Source organism: Palaemon carinicauda, chromosome 31 (genome assembly GCF_036898095.1).
Source record: "Palaemon carinicauda isolate YSFRI2023 chromosome 31, ASM3689809v2, whole genome shotgun sequence".
Taxonomy (NCBI): Eukaryota; Metazoa; Arthropoda; class Malacostraca; order Decapoda; family Palaemonidae; genus Palaemon; species Palaemon carinicauda.
Genome location: NC_090755.1, coordinates 30976085 through 31002324, shown reverse-complemented (window position 1 = coordinate 31002324; position 26240 = coordinate 30976085). Strand labels below are relative to the sequence as shown.

General features: G+C 43.3%; 1 protein-coding gene across 1 annotated transcript in view; it reads left to right on the top strand.

Annotated features, from left to right (window-relative positions):
- LOC137624380 (protein CNPPD1) overlaps positions 1 to 26240 on the top strand; it is a 34297-nt gene that overhangs the window by 3165 nt on the left and 4892 nt on the right. The window contains exons 2-6 of the mRNA XM_068355102.1: positions 2309 to 2405; positions 16181 to 16386; positions 16912 to 17040; positions 25242 to 25406; positions 25782 to 26004. Of these exons, the coding sequence (XP_068211203.1) occupies positions 2309 to 2405; positions 16181 to 16386; positions 16912 to 17040; positions 25242 to 25406; positions 25782 to 26004 (820 nt within the window). The remainder of the gene's footprint in view (positions 1 to 2308; positions 2406 to 16180; positions 16387 to 16911; positions 17041 to 25241; positions 25407 to 25781; positions 26005 to 26240) is intronic.

Genomic DNA, 26240 nt, shown 5'->3' with positions numbered 1-26240 from the left:
AAAAAAAATCTTAGTTGTATTTTGCCTAATGTTCAAAAATTTTTTTTTCCCACATGTCCTTGACCGCATGTAACAGCTTCAATTCGCGGCTTAGGTCCCTTGCTACTCTGGTTGCCAGTTTGACTGGTGTCGGGACCCAGTGTCATGGCTCTGTAGCTCCTCCACAGGAGGGCTAGCACTCAGGTCCTTAGCTATCACAGTAGTCAACCCCCTGTTGCCAATGCACGGGGCCAGAGCCATGTCTTCGTTTCATGGCACCCACCACGATCCATCATGGTCGTGGCTTAGGTCCCTCGTCTTAGCCAGTAGCCCTGTGGAACTATGCTATGGCTCATTGTTTTGATTCCACATCACAATCCCTTCTCTCTCTCTCTCTCCCCCCCCCCCCTCGCAGATTCATGGACTCTGTTCCCTGGCCATCCATGTAGCAAGGTGAACAGTTTATGGTTTTGTACATATTTTGCACACCCTGCAGAGGGGAAAGTTCTGATACACTGTAAAGAGGCAACATCAGTTGCGAGGAAAATGAGGGCTATCAAGACAGAACACTGAGACCTTGCTAGCGCTCTCCCGAATGCTCACAACCATCTTACACGCCCTCGCCTCTTGGTGCACACATCCTGGATAGACCATGACAACCTCTCTGTCTGTAATCATTACACATTCACCTGTCAGGCATACCACACTCCCCTGTACCGGCATGCTCATCGCAATTTCCTGATCACGAGCTAGCATCGTGCTCATCGGGTCACATGCTCTAATCATGCTCATCTGTTCGCACACCATTATAACAGTCACCTATGTACTTGCCATCATTGTACTCCCCACGCTTACTCTTATCGATCATCTGTTCACAAGCATAGGACACCGTACAATCAGCAGTAAGGAGGAACGATATCATGCTATTAGTTGATCTGAAAGACACTTACTTTCAGATCCCAGTCCATCAGTCTAGAAGGAAGTTCCTCGCATTACTCCTTTGAGGGGAAGTTTTTCAGATTGAAGTCCTTTGCTTTGGACTGCCAGTTGCCCATCAGGTACTCCAGCGTGTCTTCGTGCATGTGTCAGTTTGGGACCATGCCGGTGGCATTTGTCTTCTTAGATACTTTGACGACTGGCTGATACTATGCTCCTCTCGAGGCCAGCTTTTCCAGTGAGTCCGAGCAAAGGAGGAAGTTCCTGGGTATACTGATAGATACAAAATGAGGCAAAGATCTTTCTAGTTCCTGGGTATACTGATAGATACAAAATGAGGCAAAGATCTTTCCTTCAGAGAGTCGTATCAGCAGACTCGGGAAAGTAGTGCAACCTTTCCTCATCGAGCAATTATTTCAGCTAGACAAAAGCAAAAGTTACTCTTGACACCTGTCATCCCTGGAGAAGCTTTTACCTCATGAGCAACTACATTAGTGGTCCTTCCAATGGTGCCTTAAGGCACACTGATTGGCAGCCAGAGACTTTCCTCAACATCTAGATCCAGAAGAGAAATAAGTGTGCCCAAATTTACCCTCAGCAAGAGAACTCTACCTCAAAACAGTGGAAGATCATCATACAAAGGCTATAGCACTACCCAAGAATAGAGAGCAAGGGGTTGATCTATATATAATGATATAGAAGTGTGTCCCTTATCCTCCTTATGAGGGGTGTGATGGTTTGTATGTAAAGCCTATTACTATACTTTTTATTGGCCCTACATTTATAATACAGGTGTATATCTTTACAAGGATATGTTGTGGGTTCTTGCTTGACCATTACTTGATAGAAAGTAACCTAGCCTAACCTTTTGATATTCTATTTCTCAAAGTTTGGAATTTATAACCAGCCTGAATGATTATAGGGGCTTCCTCCCACCTAAGGATAGGCCTCCTATTACGGGGCTCAGGTTTCTATTGTATAGGAACAAATCACCAATTTTGAAAGTACATAATTTGTATTCTTCTTTATTACACACACCTGAGTCCTTAAGTATCAATTCCTGGCTCAAATCCCCCTTAGTTGAAGATCAAAGGGGTGTCGCAGTTGTAATGGCCAGGGGACAGGGCTTCCCCACCCTCCGCTGGCAACTGCTGACACCTCGTTTGAATTTTAACAGCTGAGTTCCAGCCAAGCTGAAATCATACTATTAGAGGATTCAGGTTTGTATATTTAGGAAAAGTAGTTACTGCCCAGTTTTATGCAGTAAAGCATAAAGTACAGTATATAAAATGCTCTGTGATTGTCATTTACTGATAAGTTTCCTTAGTATTTCAGTGTACAGTTTGTTTTACTATAAGAGTATTTTGGGTAATACCTTTTCTTTTCTTTTCAGTTCTTGCCCGAATACATAGAATATGCAGAACGCATTCGGAAAACACTGTATTATGGGAAAATGCCGTCAACTGACCGTCCATCGTTGCCATTTACTGGTAAGGGGAAAATTATATAAATTTACTATACTGTATGTAAATGCATTATATGTACAGTCAGACCTTGTTAATCGCTGTTTCTTGCTTCGCGATTTCAATTTTTTGTGGCCAAGAAAAAACGCAATACATATTGAATAAAAATTCTTATAATCGTGATAAAATTCATGCTGCGCAATGATTTCAAATAGCCCGCAGTCCTTTACACTGGTGGTGCTTCGCGCCACCACCTATCTCTCCATTTTAGTGTTGTATTTATAATTAAAACATTAGCGAATTATAATCTCATGCATTGTTTACATTCGAATCAGCTGATCAAATCTGCGTAGTCCATAGTCAACCTATATTCACTTTCACGATATTATCCCACTGATGTGACCGTTCACTTTCACAGAATTACATACATACATACATATACCAAGGCACTTCCCCCAATTTTGGGGGATAGCCGACATCAACAAATGAAACAAAACAAAAAGGGGACCTCTACTTTCTACGTTCCTCCCAGCCTGACAAGGGACTCAACCGAGTTCGGCTGGTACTGCTAGGGTGCCACACCCCACCCTCCCCTGTTATCCACCACAGATGAAGCTTCATAATGCTGAATCCCCGACTGCTGCTACCTCCGCGGTCATCTAAGGCACCGGAGGAAGCAGCAGGGCCTACCGGAACTGCGTCACAATCGCTCGCCATTCATTCCTATTTCTAGCACGCTCTCTTGCCTCTCTCACATCTAACCTCCTATCACCCAGAGCTTTCTTCACTCCATCCATCCACCCAAACCTTGGCCTTCCTCTTGTACTTCTCCCATCAACTCTTGCATTCTTCACCTTCTTTAGCAGACCCATTTTCCATTCTCTCAACGTGGCCAAACCACCTCAACACATTACATTTCCACTCTAGCTGCTAACTCATTTTTTACACCCATTCTCACCCTCACCACTTCGTTCCTAACCCTATCTACTCTAGATACACCAGCCATACTCTTTAGACACTCCATCTCAAACACATTCAATTTCTGTCTCTCCATCACATTCATTCCCCACAACTCCGATCCATACATCACAGTTGGTACAATCACTTTTTCATATAGAACTCTTTACATTCATGCCCAACCCTCTATTTTTTACTATTCCCTTAACTGCCCCCAACACTTTGCAACCTTCATTCACTCTCTGACGTACATCTGCCTCCACTCCCATTTGCTGCAACAACAGACCCCAAGTACTTGAACTGATCCACCTCCTCAAGTAACTCTCCATTCTACATGACATTCAATCTTGCACTACCTTCCCTTCTCGTACATCTCATAACCTTACTCTTACCCACATTAACTCTCAACTTCCTTCTCTCACACACCCTTCCAAAATTTGTCACTAGTCGGTCAAGCTTCTCTTCTGTGTCTGCAACCAGTACAATATCATCCGCAAACAACAACTGATTTACCTCCCATTCATGGTCATTCTCGTCTACCAGTTTTAATCCTCGTCCAAGCACTCGAGCATTCACCTCTCTCACCACTCCATCAACATACAAGTTAAACAACCACGGTGACATCACACATCCCTGTCTCAGCCCCACTCACTTCATTTCCTATTCTAACACATGCTTTACTACCTTTGTAGAAACTTTTCACTGCTTGCAACAACCTTCCACCAACTCCATATAACCTCATCACATTCCACATTGCTTCCCTATCAACTCTATCATACGCTTTCTCCAGATCCATAAATGCAACATACACCTCCTTACTTTTTGCTAAATATTTCTCGCATATCTGCCTAACTGTAAAAATCTGATTCATACAACCCCTACCTCTTCTAAAACCACCCTGTACTTCTAAGATTGCATTCTCTGTTTTATCCTTAATCCTATTAATCATTACTCTACCATACACTTTTCCAACTACACTCAAAAAACTAATACCTCTTGAATTACAACACTCATGCACATCTCCCTTACCCTTATATAGTGGTACAATACATGCACAAACCCAATCTACTGGTACCATTGACAACACAAAACACATTTGTTCCGTAACCGAAATACAAACCACGCTATTTACATTGGGTTTACCTTTTAGCGCAGCTGAAATGACGAGCCAATAGTTTTAACGAGGGTTAATTAAATTACCCCCGCGCTAGTTAGCGGGGGGTAGGGGAAGGGTAGCTTGCTAACCCCGCCCCCCCCACACACACCGGTGACTTGCTTCACTTTCCCTTTTGGCTCGGCGGTGAACAGACGTGTCTGTTCATCGTCCTCGTTGACAGCCTTTAATCTTTCTTTTTGCTTTTTCTTTTCTACAGCTTGTGTGTTGGTTTGAAGTTGACTTTCATTATTATATTATTATATTACAATGCGTACGTGCCCTGGTGTTGCCGGCCGCCCTTGTGGGACCTTTATGTCGGCCTTAGATACGGACCCTCACACCCTTTACCCTCAGTGTCGGGGCCGACGGTGTGACCAGGAAAACATATGTTGTGAGTGTAGGGAGTGGTCTGCCTCCCAGTGGGAGAGGTTTGGCCGCCGGCGTAAGAAGAAGTCCAAGAGAGACCGTTCTCCTTTGGGGGTTGCCTTGGAGGAGGAGGGTTCTCGGGATTCTTCTTTTGCCGCCCAAACCTCCTCCGAAGCTCCCCCTCGACCAGCTCCTAAGGAGAGTCGTCCGAGTGGTAGCGCAGTCCCTAGTTCTGTTTCCCGACCTTGGGTGGGGGGAGAGGGCGTCGCCTCCCATAGCGGGGCGGTTCCCCCTCCTCCTCCGGGGTAGGCCATTGATAACTCCTTGTCTAATGATGATCTTTTACAGATTTAGGCTTCCCTGGGGCTTAAGGGCTTGTCCTCCAGGGTCGCCTTGATTGACATTGTCTCGTTGGGGGCCGCCGTTAAGCAGTCGGCGGCGGCGGTAGCAGAGGTAGACACTCTGTCTATCGTCGACGTCGTGGTGGCAGAGGCCTCCGACGTGGCTGGGCAATCCTCTGCAGGTGCAGTTGAGGATGATGGTGCTGATGGCTCTCCTCCCCCTTCCGTACATCCTTCGAAGGGGGAAGTGAATCCTACGGGCTCTTCTGCTGTTCAGCTTCCTTCTAAGGGAAGTGCTTTGACTGAGACTCCCCTTCGGAGGACTGATGGTCCTGATGATCTTTCCCGTGGCTCACCGTCCGCTGCGTCGCAAGGGCCTCCCTTCCCCTTATAAGGGGGTTAAGAGGCGCCTTTTTGGATCCCCTTCCTCCGAAGGGGACTCTCCTCGTCGTACTCAGCCTACAGCTCCTGCTCCTTTGGAACTCTGCAGACCATTCTCCAACTCCTGCTAGATCTTCACCTTCCGGGGAACTCGTCACCCGACGGGCAACGGTCCCTTCAGGGCAAAGGGATTCTTCCCTTCCACGTGCAGTGCTAGCGCACAGGCGCTCTCCTGCTCGTCAGCGCTCTCCTGCTTGTCAATGCTCTCCTGCTCGTCGACGCTCACCTGTTCGTCGGCGCGCTCCTGATGTTCGCTCTTTTGAGGATCATCGCCCTGTGGTCTTTGACCATCCTACAGTTCCTGTTGAACTCCCTGGGCGCCATCAGTCTCCTGAGCTCTCTCATCCTGTGTCTACGCAACAACGTTCGCGTTCTCCAGCGCGTGTGTCAAAAGCACATGTTCGCCCACGCGCCTGCGATCTTCCTGTTCCTGTTCGTGAACGCGCCGCGCCACCTGTTCCTTCACAGGATCTCACGCGTCGCCCTCCTGCTCGCCAGCGATCACCTATGCGCCAGCGATCACCTGCTCGCCAGCGTTCACCTGCTCGCTAGCGCGCACAGGCGATTTTAGTATCGCCTATTCATCAGCGTTCTCCTACGCGTCAACGATCACCTACGCGCCAGCGAGCACAGGCGATTTTAGTATCGCCTATTCATCAGCGTTTTCCTACGGCGACCGCTCGCCTGCGCGCCCGCACGATCATCCATCTGTGCGCCCGCATGACCATCGTTCGCGGCGAATTTCGCAGCCGGTGGTAGCAGCAGGAACGCGTATTCCTAGACAACGCTCGGGATCGCCTCCACCCAAACACAGGATTGTAGTGCAGGATAAGGATAATACTGAGGAGAGGTTGACAGCATTCTTCCCCACCTTCTTTTCAGGCAGGTACTGTGGTGTCCCCTCCAAAGGATCGCCCGATCCCTTTCCCTTTAGCGAGGATTTCGGACTCTGTGTCCTTGGAGCAACAGACTTGGTTTGGTCCCCTGGCGCGGGCGTTAGTGAGGGTTATGAAGCCAGCAATCGCCGACCAGGGTAACAAACCAACGGCTGTCTCTCCTACGCTGAAGAGAAAGAGAGGAGTGGACTTCGTGGTGACTTCCCCCAGGGCGAAGTTGGTTCCCAAGAGGTCTGGCGCGAAGCCCCCTTCTCCTGCTCGAGTGCTTTCTCCTTCTCCCGTGGACGAGGCCTTTCCGTCCTCGGGTGAGTCCAATGAAGTGGTAGTCTTCCCCTCGGCACCAAGGGGGGAGACTTCGCTTCATGGAGGAGAATCGTCTCGTGAGGAAGGGGCTCCTCGAACCTCTTTGTTGGGATCCTGTATCCCTCCCAGGAGGGAATCCAAGGACTCCATGACCGTCCCGAAGTCATCTTCGAGGATTCGCCAGGAACCCATGGCTCCCCGGGGGAACGTCCACGCTTCACCCCAGGAAGAGATCCCTGGGACAGGAGACTTAGCTGCCAGCCCGCAGGGAGGAGATCAGCAGGAATCCGAACATGCCTTCTGGCAGGTCTTAAGCCTGATAAGGCAACTTAACGGGCTTATGGATCCAGTCATCGCCCCCCGTGAAGGCAAAGACACTATCTTGGATGAAGTGTTTGACATTCGGAAGACCCTTAAGTCCAGTGCGGCTCTGCCCTGGTCTTGGGGCCTGAAGAGTGCCAGAGCTAGGGCCAACGTTCAGCTCGCGATTCTTGCCTCCTCCAGTCGTTCCTCTGCCGGGAACAAGCTCATCCCTCCTCCTCGTCTTCAGCAGAGGAGGTATTTCGAGATTCTGGGTGAGTCCAGCCTCGCTCTTCCCCTCCATCACTCTGTGGAGGAGCTAGCCAAGGGAGTTCCCTTTGAGAACCTCTGCCCGGCAGGTTTCGTTCTCGGCGGCAGAGATCCTTAGCCACGAGAAGGTCGCTAAGTGTGCCATGCAGGCCACTTCGTGGCTGGACTTTTGACTAGGATCTCTGGGCATCCTATTGCGCTCAGAGGACTTGTCCAAGGAGACCAATAGGAAGGGCCTGGCGACCTTCTTGCTCTCGGGCACCCGCTCCATCGAGTTTTTGGCGCACCAGGTTACCACCCGGTGGGCCAACTCGGTGTTAAAGCGTCGCGATGCTGTGTCCGAGAGATTCCATCCGAAGGTCCCCGCCGTGGGTGTGTGTAGGCTCCGACATGCTTCCCTTCTGGGGGAGAACCTGTTTGAGCCTCAAGACATGGAGCGAACGGCTGAGAGGTGGAGGAAATCCAGCACGGACTCCCTCCTCCATAGGGCCCTTACAGCTCGGCCCTATAAGCCTCCAGCTCTGCCGCAACAGCAGCAGCAGCCTCATAAGGCTCCAAAGCAGGCACCGGCAGTTAAGAAGGTGGTGTCTAAGCCCCAGCCCTTTCCAGCCAAGGTCAAGAGGGGCAGTAAGTCCTCCAGGGGAGGCAAGACTCCTAGGGGTGGCGGCCGCGGGCGCAAGCCCTAGGGGTGGCAGTCCCCCTGCGTGTCCACCTGTGGGGGGATGCGTTCACCGTTGCGTCCGCAGGTGGCAGCAACACGGGGCCGATGCTTGGACGGTCTCAGTGATCGGCCAAGGCTATCGCGTCCCGTTCACAACATCTCAACCTCCCCTGACAGCGAATCCAGTGTCGTTGAGCTCCTATGCCACGGGATCGGCAAAGGGGCTGGCCCTTCAGGCCGAAGTCGAGACCATGCTCGAGAAGGGTGCTCACCAGGAGGTCGTCGACGGCTCCCCAGGCTGCTTCAGTCGACTCTTTCTTGTAAAGAAGGCTACTGGAGGCTGGAGACCTGTCATCGACCTCTCAGCCCTGAACGGTGTTGTCAAGCAAACCCGGTTCAGCATGGAGACAGCACACACGGTCAGACTTGCGGTGAGACCACAAGACTTCATGTGCACACTGGATCTAAAGGACGCGTACTTCCAGATCCCAATCCATCCGTCTTCCAGGAAGTACCTGAGATTTTGCCTAGACGACAAGATCTACCAGTTCAAGGTGCTGTGTTTCGGTCTCTCCACAGCTCCTCAGGTGTTCACCAGAGTGTTCACCCTGATTTCATCTTGGGCGCACAAGAACGGCATTCGTCTCCTTCGTTATCTGGACGATTGGCTGATCCTAGCAGACTCGGAGTCGACCCTTCTTCGGCACCGAGACAGGCTTCTGGATCTTTGCCAGGATCTGGGGATCGTGGTAAACCTCGAGAAGTCCTCTCTGCAGCCATCCCAACGACTGGTTTATCTAGGCATGCTAATAGACACCAATCTCCACAAAGCCTTTCATTCCGGATAGCTAGGCTGAGGAGGGTGGCGGAACCCTTCCTCAGGCGAGAAGAACTCCCCGCCCAATCGTGGTTGCATCTCTTAGGTCACCTATCCTCCCTGGCTCGTCTGGTTCCAAGCAGCCGCCTCAGGATGAGATCCCTTCAATGGCGGCTCAAGTCCCGGTGGAATCAAGGATCCGATTCCCCGGACATTCTGATCCCAATGGGGTCTCTGGAACAGACGGACTTGCGATGGTGGCTGGTCGACGAGAACCTACGAAAGGGAGTGAGTCTTCTCGTCCTCCCCCCGGAATTGACTCTGTTTTCGGACGCGTCAAAAGAAGGGTGGGGGCCGCACGTTCTGAACCAGAGGGCTTCAGGCCTTTGGTCAGAATCAGAAAAGTGCCTACACATCAACCTGCTAGAATTGAAGGCCGTCTTTCTGGCTCTTCAGCAGTTCCAACGGTCCCTGGCGGGTCACTCCGTGGTGGTGATGAGCGACAACACCACAGTAGTGGCTTATATCAACAAGTAGGGAGGCACTTTTTCACAGCAGCTATCCCATCTTGCAGTAGAGACTCTGAGGTGGACCGAAATCCACTTGATAACACTATCAGCTCGCTTCATTCCTGGCAAGAGGAATGTGCTCGCCGACAGTCTGAGCAGGGCCTCGCAGATAGTGAGTACCGAGTGGTCTTTGGATCCTCAGATAGCCAACAAAGTCCTGACTTTGTGGGGTTCCCCGACTGTGGACTTGTTCGCGACAGCTTTGAACTTCAAGCTGCCCCTGTACTGCTCCCCAGTCCCGGACCCCAAGGCACTCTGGCAAGATGCTTTCCAGCAACGGTGGGACAACATCGACGTGTACGCCTTCCCACCATTCTGTCTGATGAGAAGGGGGCTCAACAGGACCAGACTATCGGTCAACTGTTCGATGACTCTGGTAGCTCCGCTATGGCATCACGCGGAATGGTTCCCGGACCTTCTGCAGCTCCTGACGGAGCTCCCGAGGGAGCTTCCTCCACGACACGAGCTTCTCAGACAACCCCACTCCGGCGTCCCTCACAGGGCTGTAGCCTCGCTTCGGCTTCACGCCTGGAGACTATCCAGCGTCTCCTCGCGGAGAGAGGCTTTTCGCAACAGGTTGCGGAGAGAATGTCTTGGCACCTGCGAAGGTCCTCTGAGGGAGTCTACCAAGCAAAGTGGAGAGTCTTTTGTGGCTGGTGTCGTGGAAGGGGTATCTCTCCACTCGATGCCACTATTCCAGCAATAGCGGACTTCCTCGTTTATCTGCGGGAAGAAATGCGCCTTTCTGTCTCGGCAGTGAAAGGCTATCGCTCAGCCTTAAGCTTGGCCTTCAGACTGAAGGGCGTGGATATTTCTTCATCGCTAGAACTCTCTCTACTCATACGTAGCTATGAGCTTACCGGCCCCCAGTTGGAAGTGAGACCTCCTCCTTGGAACGTGGTTCGAGTCCTCAGGTCTCTTAAGAGACCTCCCTTCGAACCATTACGCCAGGCCTCCGATCGCCACCAGTCTTGGAAGACGGCTTTCCTACTCGCTTTGGCTTCGGCCAAGCGGGTTAGTGAACTTCATGGTCTCTCGTATGACATCGCCCATTCAAGGGATGGGGGGAGGTAACGTTCAGGTTCGTCCCTGAGTTTGTTGCCATGACTCAGAATCCTGGGGTGCCAGATCCTCGGTTCGACTCTTTCAGGATCGCGAGTATCCGTTCTGTAACAAGCGACCCATACCAGCTGCTGCTATGTCCAGTGAGGTGTCTGAGGCACTACTTGAAGAGAACGGCTGCAGTCCGTCCTCTAGTGCGAGCTTTGTTTTTGAGCACTGGCAGGACTAAGAGGAGGGTCACCAGGAACACCATCTCAGCTTTGATTCGAAGGGTTATCCACCATGCCTTGAATCCTGACCCTCCTCCGTCACGTTGCCCTCGGGCCCACGATATCAGGGGTATTGCTACATCCCTGGCCTTCAAGAGAAACTTCTCTGTGACGCAGGTACTTCAAGCTGGGATCTGGAAGCGTCAGACGACCTTCACAGCCCACTACCTGCAAGACGTGACCCACAGGAGCCTTGATACGTTTTCTATCGGCCCTGTGGTGGCTGCACAACAGCTGGTCTAACCTCAGGCTCCTTTTTGGACAAGTAGCAGTAGGTTGAGGGCGTTGTTACCCGGTCTTAGTCTGCGTGAATGAAAGCGTATGTCTGACCCTTACTTCTTTCTTCATTCTCCCCTCTCTTGGGGAAGCAGCATCCTGGTCCTCGCATAGCTGACCTCGACCTCTGCAGGTAACCCATGCTTCTTTGTGCTCCTAGTATTAAGCTTAATACTGTAGCGTCTCCCATACCCTGACGAGGTGGTATATGGAACGTCCTATCCTAGAATTCCTATCTGAAGGTCTCGAGGTCAACTTCATAGGACGAGTCACACTCTCCTCCACACACTGCTTACGTAGGCCACTCGTTCCTAGCGATGCTAGGAACTTGTGAGGTACAGGGGCTCCCTTTCTCTAGTGCTGCTCACTGAGGGATCGAGCCCCCGGGCAAGCCGAAGTCAGTAAGGCTGAGGACTTTCCACCCTTCCCAAGGGGTAAGTCACCCAATGTAAATAGCGTGGTTTGTATTTCGGTTACGGAACAAATGACAAATTCGAAGATAATTTGTATTTTTCCTAACCATACAAACCTTAGCTATTTACACATATGTGCCCGCCATCCCTGACCCCCAAGTCAAGTCCTACCTCTAAGTGAAAGTGAAGCAAGTCACCGGTGTGTGGGGGGGAGGGGTAGCAAGCTACCCTTCCCCTACCCCCCGCTAACTAGCGCGGGGGTAATTAACCCTCGTTAAAACTATTGGCTCGTCATTTCAGCTGCGCTAAAAGGTAAACCCAATATAAATAGCTAAGGTTTGTATGGTTAGGAAAAATACAAATTATCTTCGAATTTTTCATATTAAACAATCTCACCAACCATTCAAGTACAGTCACACCCCCTTCCTTCAACATCTCAGCTCTCACACCATCCATACCAGATGCTTTTCCTACTCTCGTTTCATCTATTGCTCACTGATATAACCTATCTTGCATATTATTATGATATCTCCTTCATTTATTATTATTATATCCTTAATCCTCCTCCCAATTCCTTTGCAAATCCCTTTTGTACATTTACTTTGCTCTCCCTCACACATCTACAACATATCTTTTCAACTCGTGATTATCATTATTTTTCGCGATTTCATTCATCTTCTCTTTTCTAGCAATCATTCATTTTCATCTTATTAATCATTCTAAACCTCTTTCTTATCCCTTATTCCACGTATTCCCATTCCTATTTTCCATTCCTTCCTCTCGCGTTTTCCAAATTCATTGATTTCGCTAATTTATTTGAATTAGCATAGATATGTTGGAGGAAATGTGCAAGGAGAAGGAACTTGGCTCCCCCCCTCCTGTCTTTTTGTCATATTGTTTCTTCCTTCTTTCTTACTGTTGTTTCCCTTAACTGTATCCAATAATAATGCATGTAATATTCACATTTTAGTATCGTATTTATAATTAATAACGAATTATAATTTTATGCATTGTTTGTATTCAAATCAGCTGATCAACCCTGCCTAGTCCGCCGTTAACCTCAATTTTTGGATCAAATAACTCCCCTATTATTAAGGCCTCTTACCGAAGGATATTTCATATTTACTAAAATAAAAAATTATTACTTTCTCTAACATTTTCCAATTAGCATATTAATTCCAATAGTTTTATTTCAAATGCTTCTCTCATATTTTATATACAGTACTTGTACTGTGAGTTTAATCGCATAAGGTTAACCGGAGTTTGATTCATGTTGCTGATGCACAATATTTTATAGTTTTTAGCTCTGTAGTGGTTGATTATAAAGCTGCAATAGAGACTTAGCAAAGAAACAAAGATTTTATTTATTACACACACACACGATAGAAAGAGAGAGAGAGACGTCGTAAGTCAATATTGACGTATGTCGAACTGAAACAGTGAAGTTTCCGTAGATTTATTATGATGCTTCATGATTCGGCAATCGTCTAAGTCATATTTTATCAATATTTCCTCACTGTATCATTATTTCATTTTCTTGTTTAGTAGGATATCATATGCTCTCTGTTAAAGCATTTTGTATTCTATTTTTCAATTTCGGAAGAATTTTAAACAAAAAATTTTGTTTACCTTTGGTTATGATCAGCTGATCTGAAACTCCCGCTAAAGTATTGAAAGATTGCGCACGTACGAGTGGCGTATTTTTTATATAATTTCGTAATATATTCAAAATATCTTCATGATGAATATTATATCGGCACCAATGCGTTACAGGATATCACAGTTTTCATACAGCTCGTTTATAGCTATTATTATTGGTTATGCAAATACGTTGTCACTTTCTCTGTGTGAGTGTGTGACAGTGTATGCGGGCCCGTATGGGTAGTTTCTTTTCAAAGCTTCAGACAGTATTTAATTGTTTTATTCATTATTAAGCCTTCTTAGGCTATTTCATTAGTCATTAGCATGTTTGTATTCTATTTTTCAATTTCTTGAGCATTTAAATAATCAACAGATACTTTTGGTTGGCATCAGTTGATATCAAGGTCACGCTACAGTATTGCAATTATGCTCACTTAGCCTATAGTACGAATAACATGCACTTCTTTTTATAATCTTCTTAACTAATTCAAAATTGCTTCATAGTGAATATTACATCAGCAACAATATGTTATAGGGTATCATAGTTTCCATACAGTTTGGTTATAGACCTTATTATTAGTAATTATATGAATCTCTCTCTCTCTCTCTCTCTCTCTCTCTCTCTCTCTCTCTCTCTCTCTCTCTCTCTCTCTCTCTCTCTCTCTCTCTCTCTCTCTCTCTCTCTGAAATCTTTGTTTCTTTGCTAAGTCTCTAGTGAGGTCTTATAATCAAGTACCATAGAGCTAAAATCCATAAATTATCTTGTATCGGCAACATGAATGAAACTCCGGTTAACATTATGCGATTCAACTCACAGTACAAGTAAATGAAATATGAGAGAAGCATTTGAAATAAAATTATTGGAATGATATATATATATGCTAATTTGAAAATGATATATCAAGTAATAATTGTTTCTTATCGTAAATAGGAAATATCCTTCGGTAAGAGGCCTTAATAATAGGGGAGTCATTTGATCCAAAAATTGAGGTTAACGGCAGACTAGGCAGGGTTGATCAGCTGATTTGAATGCAAACAATGCATAGAATTATAATTCGCTATGTTTTTAATTATAAGTACGATACTGAAATGTGATTATTGCATGCATTATTATTGGGAATTGGGAAAAGGATTAAGGATATAATGGTACTAAGTGATGGACAATAATAATATGGAGATATCATACAGTACTAATATGCATGATAGGTTATATCAGTGAGGTAATTCTGTGGAAGTGAATGGTCATATCAGTGGGATAATATCGTAAAAGTGAATATAGGTTGATGACAGACTACGCCAATATGATCAGCTGATTTGTAAACAATGCATGAGATTATAATTCGCTATGTTTTGTATTGTAAATGTTATACTAAAATGGGAATATTACATGCATTACTATTGGATACAGTTAAGTAAATCCAGTTTATTTCAAATATAGCTGTAATTTTTTACCACAGTAAATGGATATACACTATACAGAGAGCTAGGACCAGCTGGGTGTAGAGATAGGTAGTTTCTCCCAGTGTAACGTAGCACAGGCTATTTGAAATCATCGCCCAGCTTGAATTTTATCATGATTTTTATGAGAATTTTTATTCAATAGGTACAGTGAACCCTCGTTTATCGCGGTAGATAGGTTCCAGTCGCGGCCGCGATAGGTGAAAATCCGCGAAGTAGTGACACCATATTTACCTATTTATTCAACATGTATATTCAGACTTTTTAAACCTTCCCTTGTACGTAGTTCTGTTAACAAACTACCCTTTAATGTACAGAACACTTAATGCATGTACTACAGTACCCTAAACTAAAACAGGCACAAATATTAAAGGTGATTTTATATCATGCATTTCCTAAACACGCTAAAAAGCACGATAAAAAATGGCAACCAATGTTTTGTTTACATTTATCTCTGATCATAATGAAGAAACAAACTGGAGGTAGAGCTTTGCTTATTACCCAGACATATTTCCCATACTTTTCCCTTAGAACTACATCACATCTTCCTACTTTAGATATATATATATATATATATATGTGTGTGTGTGTGTGTATATATATATATATATATGTTTATATGTATACACATATACATACCTACATATATACATAAATACATGCATACATATATATATATATATATATATTACTGTATATATATGGGTTATGGAAAAAATCCGCGAAGTGGTGAATCCGCGATGGTCGAACCGCGAAGTAGCGAGGGTTCACTGTATTGCACTGTTCTTGGCCATCCCAATGCTGTTGCCAACTATTAGAAATCACATTCTTAATGTTGGGTAAACAATCATTGCAAAGAATTTTTTTTTTTCTCCTTGGCCATGAAAAACCGAAACCGCGAAGCAAGGAACCACGATTAACGAGGCCCAACTGTATCATCAGACAAAATAGTAGTACTCATAACCAATACAGACATACAAAATACTTTGTATCATTACTTGGTATTTCTTATAATGGTAATACTAATACTAATCGTTAGCCTTTTGGAAGGAAGTCACTCTGTTGCCCACTAGCTTTCATCAGAGGTGAAATAAAACTAGCCTAGTCAAAATTACGCTAAATAGTACTCATAACAAACCGATACAGACGTACAAAATTATTTGTATCATTACTTGATATTTCGGTAATGGAAATACTAATACTATCGTAGTAGTTAGTCTTTTGGAAGGAAATCACTATATTGCCCGCTCGCTTTGCGCCAGTAATATATGTCACCAGATATATGATATGAACTCGACTTATATAAATACTTTTCCTAATGTATTTTTTACTGAAAATGGATATGTACAGTATATGAACAATAAAAGAAAATACTAACCAAAATAAAACATTTCAATTTTATACAAGAAAATAGATTACTGTATTTCCAAAGGAAAATTTTTCCTTTTACTGTACTATTTCATACTTGTGACATCATCACAGTGAAAACAGTCGTTTTAAAGTCGAACAGTCAAGAGTCGCATGTGTCGCAAGTCGGCAACTACCTGTATACAAATATATGCCTCATATAGACATTATAGTATAATAACCTGTTTTATATTTTCAGGCTTGTCGGTGGAGAAGTTCAGCGAGCTGTGTCGTCAAGATGGGCTCGATCGGCTAGATATGCGCTATGCATCATCTGTGTGCTATGATGCTTGCGTTACACCCTGCTCTCTCATCCTGGCTCTGATGTACATTGATCGTCTAAGAACAAACAATCCCGAATATTTGGCCACTGCATCACCTTCACAAGTCTTCATCGTAGCATTGGTAACTAACTAAATAACACACACACATTCATTCTCTCTCCCTCTCTCCCTCCCTCCCTCCCTTCCTTCCCTTCCTTCCTTCCTTCCTTCCTTTTCCTTCCTTCCTTCCTTTTCCTTCCTTCCTTCCTTTTCCTTCCTTCCTTCCTTTTCCTTCCTTCCTTCCTTTTCCTTCCTTCCTTCCTTTTCCTTTTCCTTCCTTCCTTCCTTTTCCTTCCTTCCTTCCTTTTCCTTCCTTCCTTCCTTTTCCTTCCTTCCTTCCTTTTCCTTCCTTCCTTCCTTCCTTCCTTTTTTTGTATGATAAAAAGACTAACAGTAGAGTAAGTACAGTAATATCTGAAAGATAAAATTTGTCTCCTTTTTTGTATGATAAAAAGACTAACAGTAGAGCAAGTACAGTAATATCTGAAATATCAAATTTGTCTGAGGAAAAGATTTTTTTTTTTTTTTCAATCATTCCCCATGTTTTATACTGTGATTTGTGTTTTTTTATCGAGGAAAAGGAGTCTCAGTGTTTTTCTTTCAACAGTTGGTTGCTAGCAAGTATTTGTATGATGATGGAGAAGAGGATGAAGTTTTCAATGACGAATGGGCTACATCGGCTGCAGTTTCTTTGGCTGAAATCAACCAGGCAGAAAGGGACTTTCTAGTGGCTATCGTAAGTTAATAGAAGTTTTTTTTTTATACTCCTTATTGGAAATTTCTCTTGTATTATTGTGGGGAAAAAAAATTCCATTACAGTACTGAGTGGTAGAATTGTTCAAGGAAATTTTTATGGCATAGTAAACAACCTATCATAGTTGTTAGGCTTGTCTGTAGTTTAGTAGGATGAAGTAATGGTTTTGAGTAGATCAAAGTACAGTAATCCCTCACCATATCATGGTTCACCTAATCCTACCTTAGTACATTGCAAATTTATTGTATTTAAATCTGTATCATATGCACCTCTTCATGTTGCATGGTTCTGAGGGCAAGTGAATTTTAAATTTTCATATTAATAAAATAAATTACAGTAATAGCACTTGTGATCTCTCACGTTGCGCAAGCACCAAATTTTCTCCCATATAAAAAGATTTATCATATCTCATGTATGACACCAAATTATGATAAACTAACTGCTTTTTCTCTCCCACTTTATCCAAACTTATAGTTCAGTATGTTAGAAAGTAAAATACTGCAGGTTGAATGATGAAAATTTAGTTAGTGACGCTTACGGGTGGGTATAAACAAATAAATGAAAAACTTATGAACAACTAATTCAGATAACAGGAGTTTAGCTTGCATTTTAACTTTCTCACAATACAGTAGTAAACAATTGCTGTAGTTGTTACAAATGACATTAAGTAGAATATGACATGTATTATTATATTATACATTTTTTTTATATATGAAAAGGTAAACCGAATTGCACAAAGACTACATAAAGAATTGGAGAAGTCAGTTTTATAATGAAGCATCCTAAAGGTAGAGAAGTAAAATTGTATATTGGTAAAAGGGATGACACCTGTAAATTTTGAATGAGAAAAGTATTTTTTTTCTAAAGACTGTATACTTAATTTTATATGGTATAATAAAAATGATAGTTCGTTTTAATGTGTCTTTTAGCAAAAGACAAAAAAGTTTGGTAGTGTGCCTCAATCAGAGGTTTTGGGAAGAGTAGGCAGTAGTCTTGATTAGCTTACAAACGTAAACAGTAGAAAAGTACATCAGCTGTCTTTTTATTTTATAATACAATACTAATATGTGAATATCACAATAGTTATTATTGAATATAGTTAAGTGAAACATCAGTGTTATTAATATTCTCTAGTTTAGATACTGCTATACTCTCTGGCCACCATAAATGGACATATAGTTTGGTCAACGGCATGGCCTGGCCAAGCAGTACATATATTAATTTGTTTTTATTTAATATTTTTTCATTTACATATGCATAAGGGTGTGTCTACAGTAAAAGTAAATTTTAGCTTAAAAAGCTTTTATGAGTGTTATGAGCATTTATAAAAACTTAGATTTTTGGAGGAAAATTACTTGAAAAATAGAAATAAATTGAAAATATATACCCTAGACTTCTGTAACTACTCTGCAGATTTCAGCTATCACGTGGTGGGGGCCTGCAACGGAACACCTGTGATAGCCAAGGGATTACTGTACTATCATTATTAATGAGATGAGAATTAAACCATAGCATTTCTGTACTGTATTAGGTACATTTACTTCTGTATCAAGTATATTGAGTATACTGCAAAGGTAAATAGTAATGTAATGTTTGTTCATGCTCTAAATACAAACCATTTCGCTCTTTATAATGAAGATAAATTATGGCGACGGCTGAAACTAGCTATAAGACTTTTAGTGAAGGGGAACTACCCACCGCTAGTTAGCGGATGTTATAAGCCACTTTTCACTTGGTAGAGAACAGAGATGCCGTCTTTCTCTCCTGTAAACGTATTAACTGGTTCCAAATGAATACAAACTGGCCTTAAACTCAAAGACCTTATCCCTTTCAGAGTACTTGTATGGGAGGATCTACCATGCGGGATTGTCCTGGCATTGAAGGGAGACATTCCATCACCTGTATGTCAGCTATAGAGACAGATTCTCAAGCCCTTTGTCCTGTTTGAAATGGGTCATGCCTGTTCTCAGTTGTCTCCTTGTAATAAGTATCCTCCCTCCCAGTGGCAGCAATATGGTAGGCGGCGGAAAAAGAAGATCAATAGGGATTCTTCTCCTTACACTCTGTCTGCTCATTCTTGTCACTAACTGCTCCATCGATCTCCTTGGGTGCTCATTTGAATAAAAGTGGCGACCCTTTGACCCCGACAACCTTATGTTTCTGAGGTCTCCGTTGATTCCCCTAGAGAAGCTGCGCCGACCTTGGCGCCGGCTCTAGGCTTCCCTATGGCTTGTGGGTGAGGAACAGCTGCTTGATGCCCTTTGGTTAAGGACACAGCACTAGCGTATAGCTACCCCCCCAGGGGTTGATTTTGGTCCTCCCCCCCCCCCCCCCCCCAGGCCCTGGTGGTCGTGTAACAAAGAGTTGTGTGTCTGCCCGTCGTGATCTTAGCGTTTACTTGACCACCCTATGTTCAGCGGACGAACATGAGCAGATGCAGACAAGTACCACTCGTTGTTATCCATCGGGGGATCCTTTTGGGGTGAACCCAGAAACTAGCTTTGGCTACATTTCCCAGGCAGTGTGATACCGACCTTCAACCTGAGCTTTCTCAGCACATTGACGGGAAGCAGAGTACGCTACCCAGGGATCCACCTCCAGTTGACGGGCAGCTATCCAGTTCGCAGGAAATGTGACCTTCACCAGAGTGGTCGTCACCCCTCCCCGGGCTTCCATAAGCGTGTGGTCAATTTGTTGATGCCTGCTCTAACTCTTCGGAGCGAAGTTTTTCAGAGCTAGATAACGATGGGGTTAGGTTTCTGCTCATAGCTCTTGCTCTGCGCCGTCATGTCTGTAGGACAAAGTAAGGCCAGATCCTTTGGTATCTGCACCTAGGGTTTTGACCTCTCATGAGGGGGAACCTGCTGTTTTGCCTGTGTGCCAACGTAGAGCAATAGCCCAGCCTTCTTCATCTCCTTGCAAATGAACATCTCCTCGCTGCCGAACAGGAACGCTGCTCGTCCTGCGGGAGGAAGAACGAGCAAGTCTCTTTCTCCAGAGTGCGTTATTTCAAAGAAACACAGACTTTAGTCTTGCATGTTGGCGCACACCTAACTATCAAGCAAGGAGGGCGGGCAGGCGAGCTCCTCTGCCTGAAGAAGGTCCGCTACGTGTTCTCTCAACTACGTGCTATTCTCACCATAGTAAGGTTGCTAGACTAGCCAGCATGTCATGCTCTTATATATCGCAAGTACCACAGGTAAGCACTACCTCTATAGCTCAATCACCAGCGCACTACATGCAGATGGGGAGACAGCAAGTACAGGTGAGTTCCACTTTACCTGCTCACTCTGGTGTAGGTGTTTGTCATGGTTCGCTGTGCTAGCACTCGCCACGCCATCAAGTGGTATAGCAATTGCGTTCTTTTGGTATTGCTGCCTTGATAGTATTGTCCACTCCATATTTCCACTCTAATATGGTAGGTGGAGAGAATACAGTTGCTAGCGATCAACAGGCTTACGACTCTTCCTTGGGGAAATGGAGCATGGAGAGGGGCGTAACGGTCCATCCGGTCGTGTTCTTCTTTCCTAGGCACTCCACCTAGACTTAGGAAACACTCATGGCGCCTCTTCAGATGCCGTCACCTTTTCAAAGAATACACCATGGTTTGCCTACCTGGTGCAGGCTGTCTGGGTATAGACCCACGATCCTCCAGCGATACCCCATCAGTTTCAAAGTCCTCGGCGATGAGTAGTCCTCCAGCTGACCAAAGGTGCAATAGCACTGCTGCCAAGCAGATTCCTTCTCCGGCGGTGTACTACCTTCCTTCCCTTCAGCGGTCGTCTACATACCAGCAGTACAGTACCTTAGTTCGACAGGAAGCTGAGTGGGAAAGGCTGGGCATCGTCATCCATCAAACCGCAGAAGAGGAAATGAGGTTACCATGGAGCTTCTCTTCTCCCAGGGGACTCAATCCATCTTAGAACCACCAGAGGCTTGATATCTCCCAAATGGGTGTCATTCACGGATAACTATCGGCTCTTGCCTATAGACTGGGATTGACAGGAACTGCCTGTTCCAGCCCTCCCGTGCCCTTTAAGAATGTAAGATCCAAGGGACCAGGAAGGAACGAGACGGCTTCTCTCCTTGCCGACTTTAACATCCACCCGCAGGATTGGAAGGAAGCTAAGATTCCGATGAACTGGTACTCAAAGTCCGAGCAGCCAGATCTTAGGAAGGATTTTCTGGTTTCCAGGTCCTCCTCCATAAGACTAGAGCATAGTGGCCTTCATTTGGAGAACAGTTGACGACCTTGACCCACCCCCAGGATCCTATGGATGTGAGCTCAGGGGGCGGAAGATCCATTCGATGACAGGTCAGAAAACACTGATGGCATGTTGCCTGCGTCCGCCAGCCCGAAGATATCCCCCTTTGAATAGAAGGACTCCGACTACGTCTTTCTGCAGGTGTTCTTGTGCACCGGACGAGCAACTCCTTAAGGGAACCGGATCAAGTTCCAGTTGAGGGAAAGGACACTGTTCTGGACCTTTTCTACGACACCCGCAGGTCCACCAAGACTACGGTAGCCTTGCCTTGGTCTAGGGGGATCAAGGGTACCAAGACGAGGGCTTACACCCAAGTAGCAGGAGTATCACAGTCCCTCAGGTCTGTGAACTCTTATCATTTGCTTCCTCCTCCATATATACAACAGAGGAAGTACAGGTAGTCGTCGACTTGTGACTGTTTGACTGTAACGACTGCGTTTTCACAGTGTTGACGTCGCAAGTCAGTCGTGAATTGTACATTAGTTGTCCAGTTGGAAATAGTACACTGATAGGACAACTACAGTATTTCCCTAGAAATAATTTATTTTCTTTTATAAAATGAATTAATTTATATAGGAAAGGTAGTATTTTCTTTTACTGATAATATTTTATTACAGTATCCAATTCAAATAAAATATATTTCAAGAATTTTTATTATCTGTCTGGTGACATCATATTTCTGGCAATTAATGTTAGTATTCCTATAATAAAAATATCGATTAACAGTACAAATTATATCATGGGTTTGTATTGATCATTATGAGTATTAAATAGCATACATTTGACTCTACAACTAGGACAGAATCGTTTCATTTTTTTTTTTTCGTATGATAGTAGATCGATGTTTATATAATGAAAGTACACGAATAGGACAAATATTTTCCTGAGGTAATGTATTTTCTTTTACATTGTCAAAGTTAAATAATTTTTCTGGGTAAGTTTGTATTTTCTTTTATTTCTTGCTAGAAAAAGACGAATTTTACATATTTCGCATGTCATTCTTTCGTCCCACGTATGGGACATATTTTTGTTGGAAGGTGAGTGGGAAATTGAGTGATTTCCTATTGATTTCTTACCAAGTAATCTTATTTCATCATTGAAACATCGAGTAACAATTACCAAGTATTTCAGTGGCCTGTATTAGTTATGGGTAGCCTGCAATACTATTTACCATAAATTTAAGAAAGGTAATAGTGTATGTCTGGTGACGTCATATTTTCAGCGGAAGGCGAGTGCCAAATAGTTATTTTCTTTTGATACTTTATAGAGTAATAATATTCTCATTATCAAAACATCTAGAAACGATACAAATTTTACTAATATCTAAACAAAATCCCTTGCAGAGAGAGAGAGAGAGAGAGAGAACTTATTCATATGATAACTAATGATAATGGCTGTAAACGAACTGTATGAAAACTGATATCCATAAAATATAGGTGCTGATGTAATTTTGAATAAGATAAGAAATTATATAAATAATTCTCCTAGTTATTATATGTGCACAAAATTGATGACTACTGAAAGTAAAGCAAAAGCAATTATTGATCATTGAAATGCTCCCTATATTGAAAAATAGAATACAAATATGTTTTGAAAAATCACAAACTCAATAATGTCTAAAGAAATATGAAAACTTGATTATGAACTGAAAGTGAAATATAGTTGGCAAGTCATTTTCTAAGCACTTTTGCACTTAGTGATACGTATGTAAGGAAAGAAATTGAGCAACCGCGTCTGTTGGAGACAAAGAAGCCAAGTGAAGTGACTATCTGGAGATTTAGAACTAACTACATTATGAAAAGAGCTCTAGTATGAAGCTTTAAGAATTAACCTCAAATCATATAAACGAAATGCCTTATTTGTATGTACGCATTGTCTCGGTCTTATTTGTATGTGCACATTGTTTTGATCTTATTTGTATGTGCACATTGTCTTGATCTTATTTGTATGTGCACATTCTCTCGATACAGTAGCGGGACCTTGAGATCAGGTGATCACTATCAAAGGTAAACAAAGAAGTCAGCAATTGTTAATTGTTAAAATGCTTTTGAAATTAACAAGATATAATGAAAAAATGCTTTAATAAAGCACATGATATCCTTTGAACCAACAAAATGAAATAATGATATACAGTAAGAAATTATTTATGAAATATTACCCGGATGATTACAGTATTATGACTCGGCATAATAAACCAATGGAAACTTTTTTCTAAGTTTGATACTTTAGACATTCAGATAGTTAGGTGACGTCTCTCATTCCCTATCATGGTCGCAAGTCAATGACTACCTGTACTACAAGATTGTTTATGATGATTTGTCACTTTTTCCCCTAAATCTAGCTATCCTGGCTTTAACCTAGAATATGTCTCTGGATAAGCTTGCTTGTTTTCTCTGCGGCAGAAGCTGCAAACATGTTTTTTGCAGGTGCATCCACAAAAGTTCTTTGCAGGCCGCTTCATGGTTGGGGTCATTGGGGTACCCTTGTAGGAAAAGTAGCATCTGGTTGAGGGCAGATGTTACCTGGTAGTAAGTCTAGAAAGACTGTACATGTGACTGGCCTCTTCATTCTTCATTCTCCCCTCTCTTAGGGTTTCAACATCCCAGAAACTATGCATGCTAACTACCTCTGACTGCTATAGGATACCATTGTTCCTTGTGTCATCATCATCTACTCCTATTGACGCAAAGGGCCTCGGTTAGATTTCGCCAGTCGTCTCTATCTTTAGCTTCTAATTCAATACTTCTTCATTCATCATCTACTTCTTAATGCTTCATAGTCCTCAGTTCCTTGTGTAGCCATAATATATATATGCATATACAGTATATTTTTTATGTCCCCGATCTCCAGCAAGGTGGAATCGGACAATGTCCTTCTTGAGTGTAGAACTTAGCTCCAAGGTTACCCTTACCTGGTCAAGTCACAATGCTTAGTTCACACACCATCCCACGAATTGCTCAGGTCGTTAGCTCTCATGAACGTTGAAAGTTAACTAGGTGACAGGGTGTGTTTAAACAGCTTGCGCAAAACAGTCACACCCCAGGACAACCAGCCAGTTGATTTATGATTCCTACCCACATAATGGTGAGTCTCTACTGTAAAGAGTAAAAGGGTTTGTATATAGTGCTGGAACAAATGACTTTTGGAAATATTTTTTTTCTTTTTTTCCAAACTTTGCAAACCTTATCCCGCCATCACCTATCCCCAAAGAATTTCTGCATGCAATTTTAGAGTGATGTAATGTTATCAGTGCAGGTGTAAGCGGGGTGGCCAGTCTACCTCCTGCTAACTAGCGGTCGGTAGTTACACCTCGCTAAGATTCTTAATGGTTCAGCTGTCGCTGAAATATATCCACTGTAAAAAGCTTAAGGTTTTTATAGTTAGGAAAAATACAAATTGTTTCAAAATTTGTCATATTTTAGTGTAATTTGGGATGAAATAATTTAGTATTATAATGATAGTAAAACTTAAGGGTTTATAATACATGTGTAAATTTTGATGCAAGAAGCTTTTATTATATGCTTCTTGAATAAAGAAAGGAACAGGAAATCACCTTTTTGAAATGCCAGTATAAGTGAGTAGAGACCTAAAAATCTAATGTAAGTAACATCCCTAAAGGTTTCAGGAATAAGATACAGTATAAGGATATGAGAATGGTCTTTGAAAATAATATTCGCCATCAAAATACTAATACGATATCTGGGTATTAACATTAATCATAAACCAATTTTTGTGTATTATATCTCCCATTTGCTTAGAGGCATTTTCCCCTATTGATTATGTGCTATCCATGTAGTCTAGTCACACCAGGTAGAGGTGTTGTCTTTGTTGTGCATCATTAATGAATGAAGTTAGTATTAGGTTAAGGATGAATTAAAAGTGATTGTTATAGAAAAAGCCTTTTGGTCATATGCACAGGACTGGAACTTGTTTGTGGATGCTGACACTTTTCTCACGGCTTTCAAACGAGTTGAGAGTGATGTTGCTTGGCGAGAGGGTGCTAAAAGAGGCTATTTCACCTACACTGACCTGATATCTATGTCTCAAGTGATTCCTGCATCATGTACATCTATTATTAACCTGGTAAGTATCATTCTCATGTGTATATTTATCAATGTTGCATTGACACTGGAGCCATAAGGATTAAGCAGTTATAGAAGACTAATATAAGCTGCAGTAGAATAAAAAAAATAAGCAATACTCTTATCAAATATTTTGATTTTCCATTTATAGGATGGTTATTATTTAGTTATGTCATTATTTTGACCTTGCATCTTTACCAGATATTAACCTAGAAGGTCCTAACATTGGTCCTTTTGACCTAAACAGTACTTTCCATTGTTTAGTATTTTATATGGTATCCTTAGAAATAGAGAACAGAAATGTCAGTCGTCACCTATTTTGTTCTGTATGGAAATCCTTCTCAGTACAACCATGATAATCGCTCTGATATTTCAGGTCAGTCAAGTTTTTGCCGTTTGTATTGTTGGTTACACAGCTGCAGTCGTGAGTGTCATTGCTGGCACACTGTTAGCACAGGAATGTTCTCAACAACTGACAACTGCTGTAAGCCAATTGACATCTGACATTCTGGCAGACAATGACACCTCAAGGCAGAGTTTAGAAACTACAACATTTTTGCCTTCTTCACACATCACAGACACACTTCACGAACTAGCAGGTAAGCAATCCAGTGTTTTGTTTGTAATTGAGTTTTTATCTGTAAGGTTTTCCATCTTTTAAAAAGTACCTTTTCAGAATGCAGATTACTTGGTGTTTATAATTATTAGATAATTTATACCTTTTATTGCTTTATTTTCCATGATATATATAGTACCTAATAATGATGATTTAGTTGTTTACTACATGTATTAAGATACGGCTAGGTACAGTGTGTTAACTATCTACTGTATATGC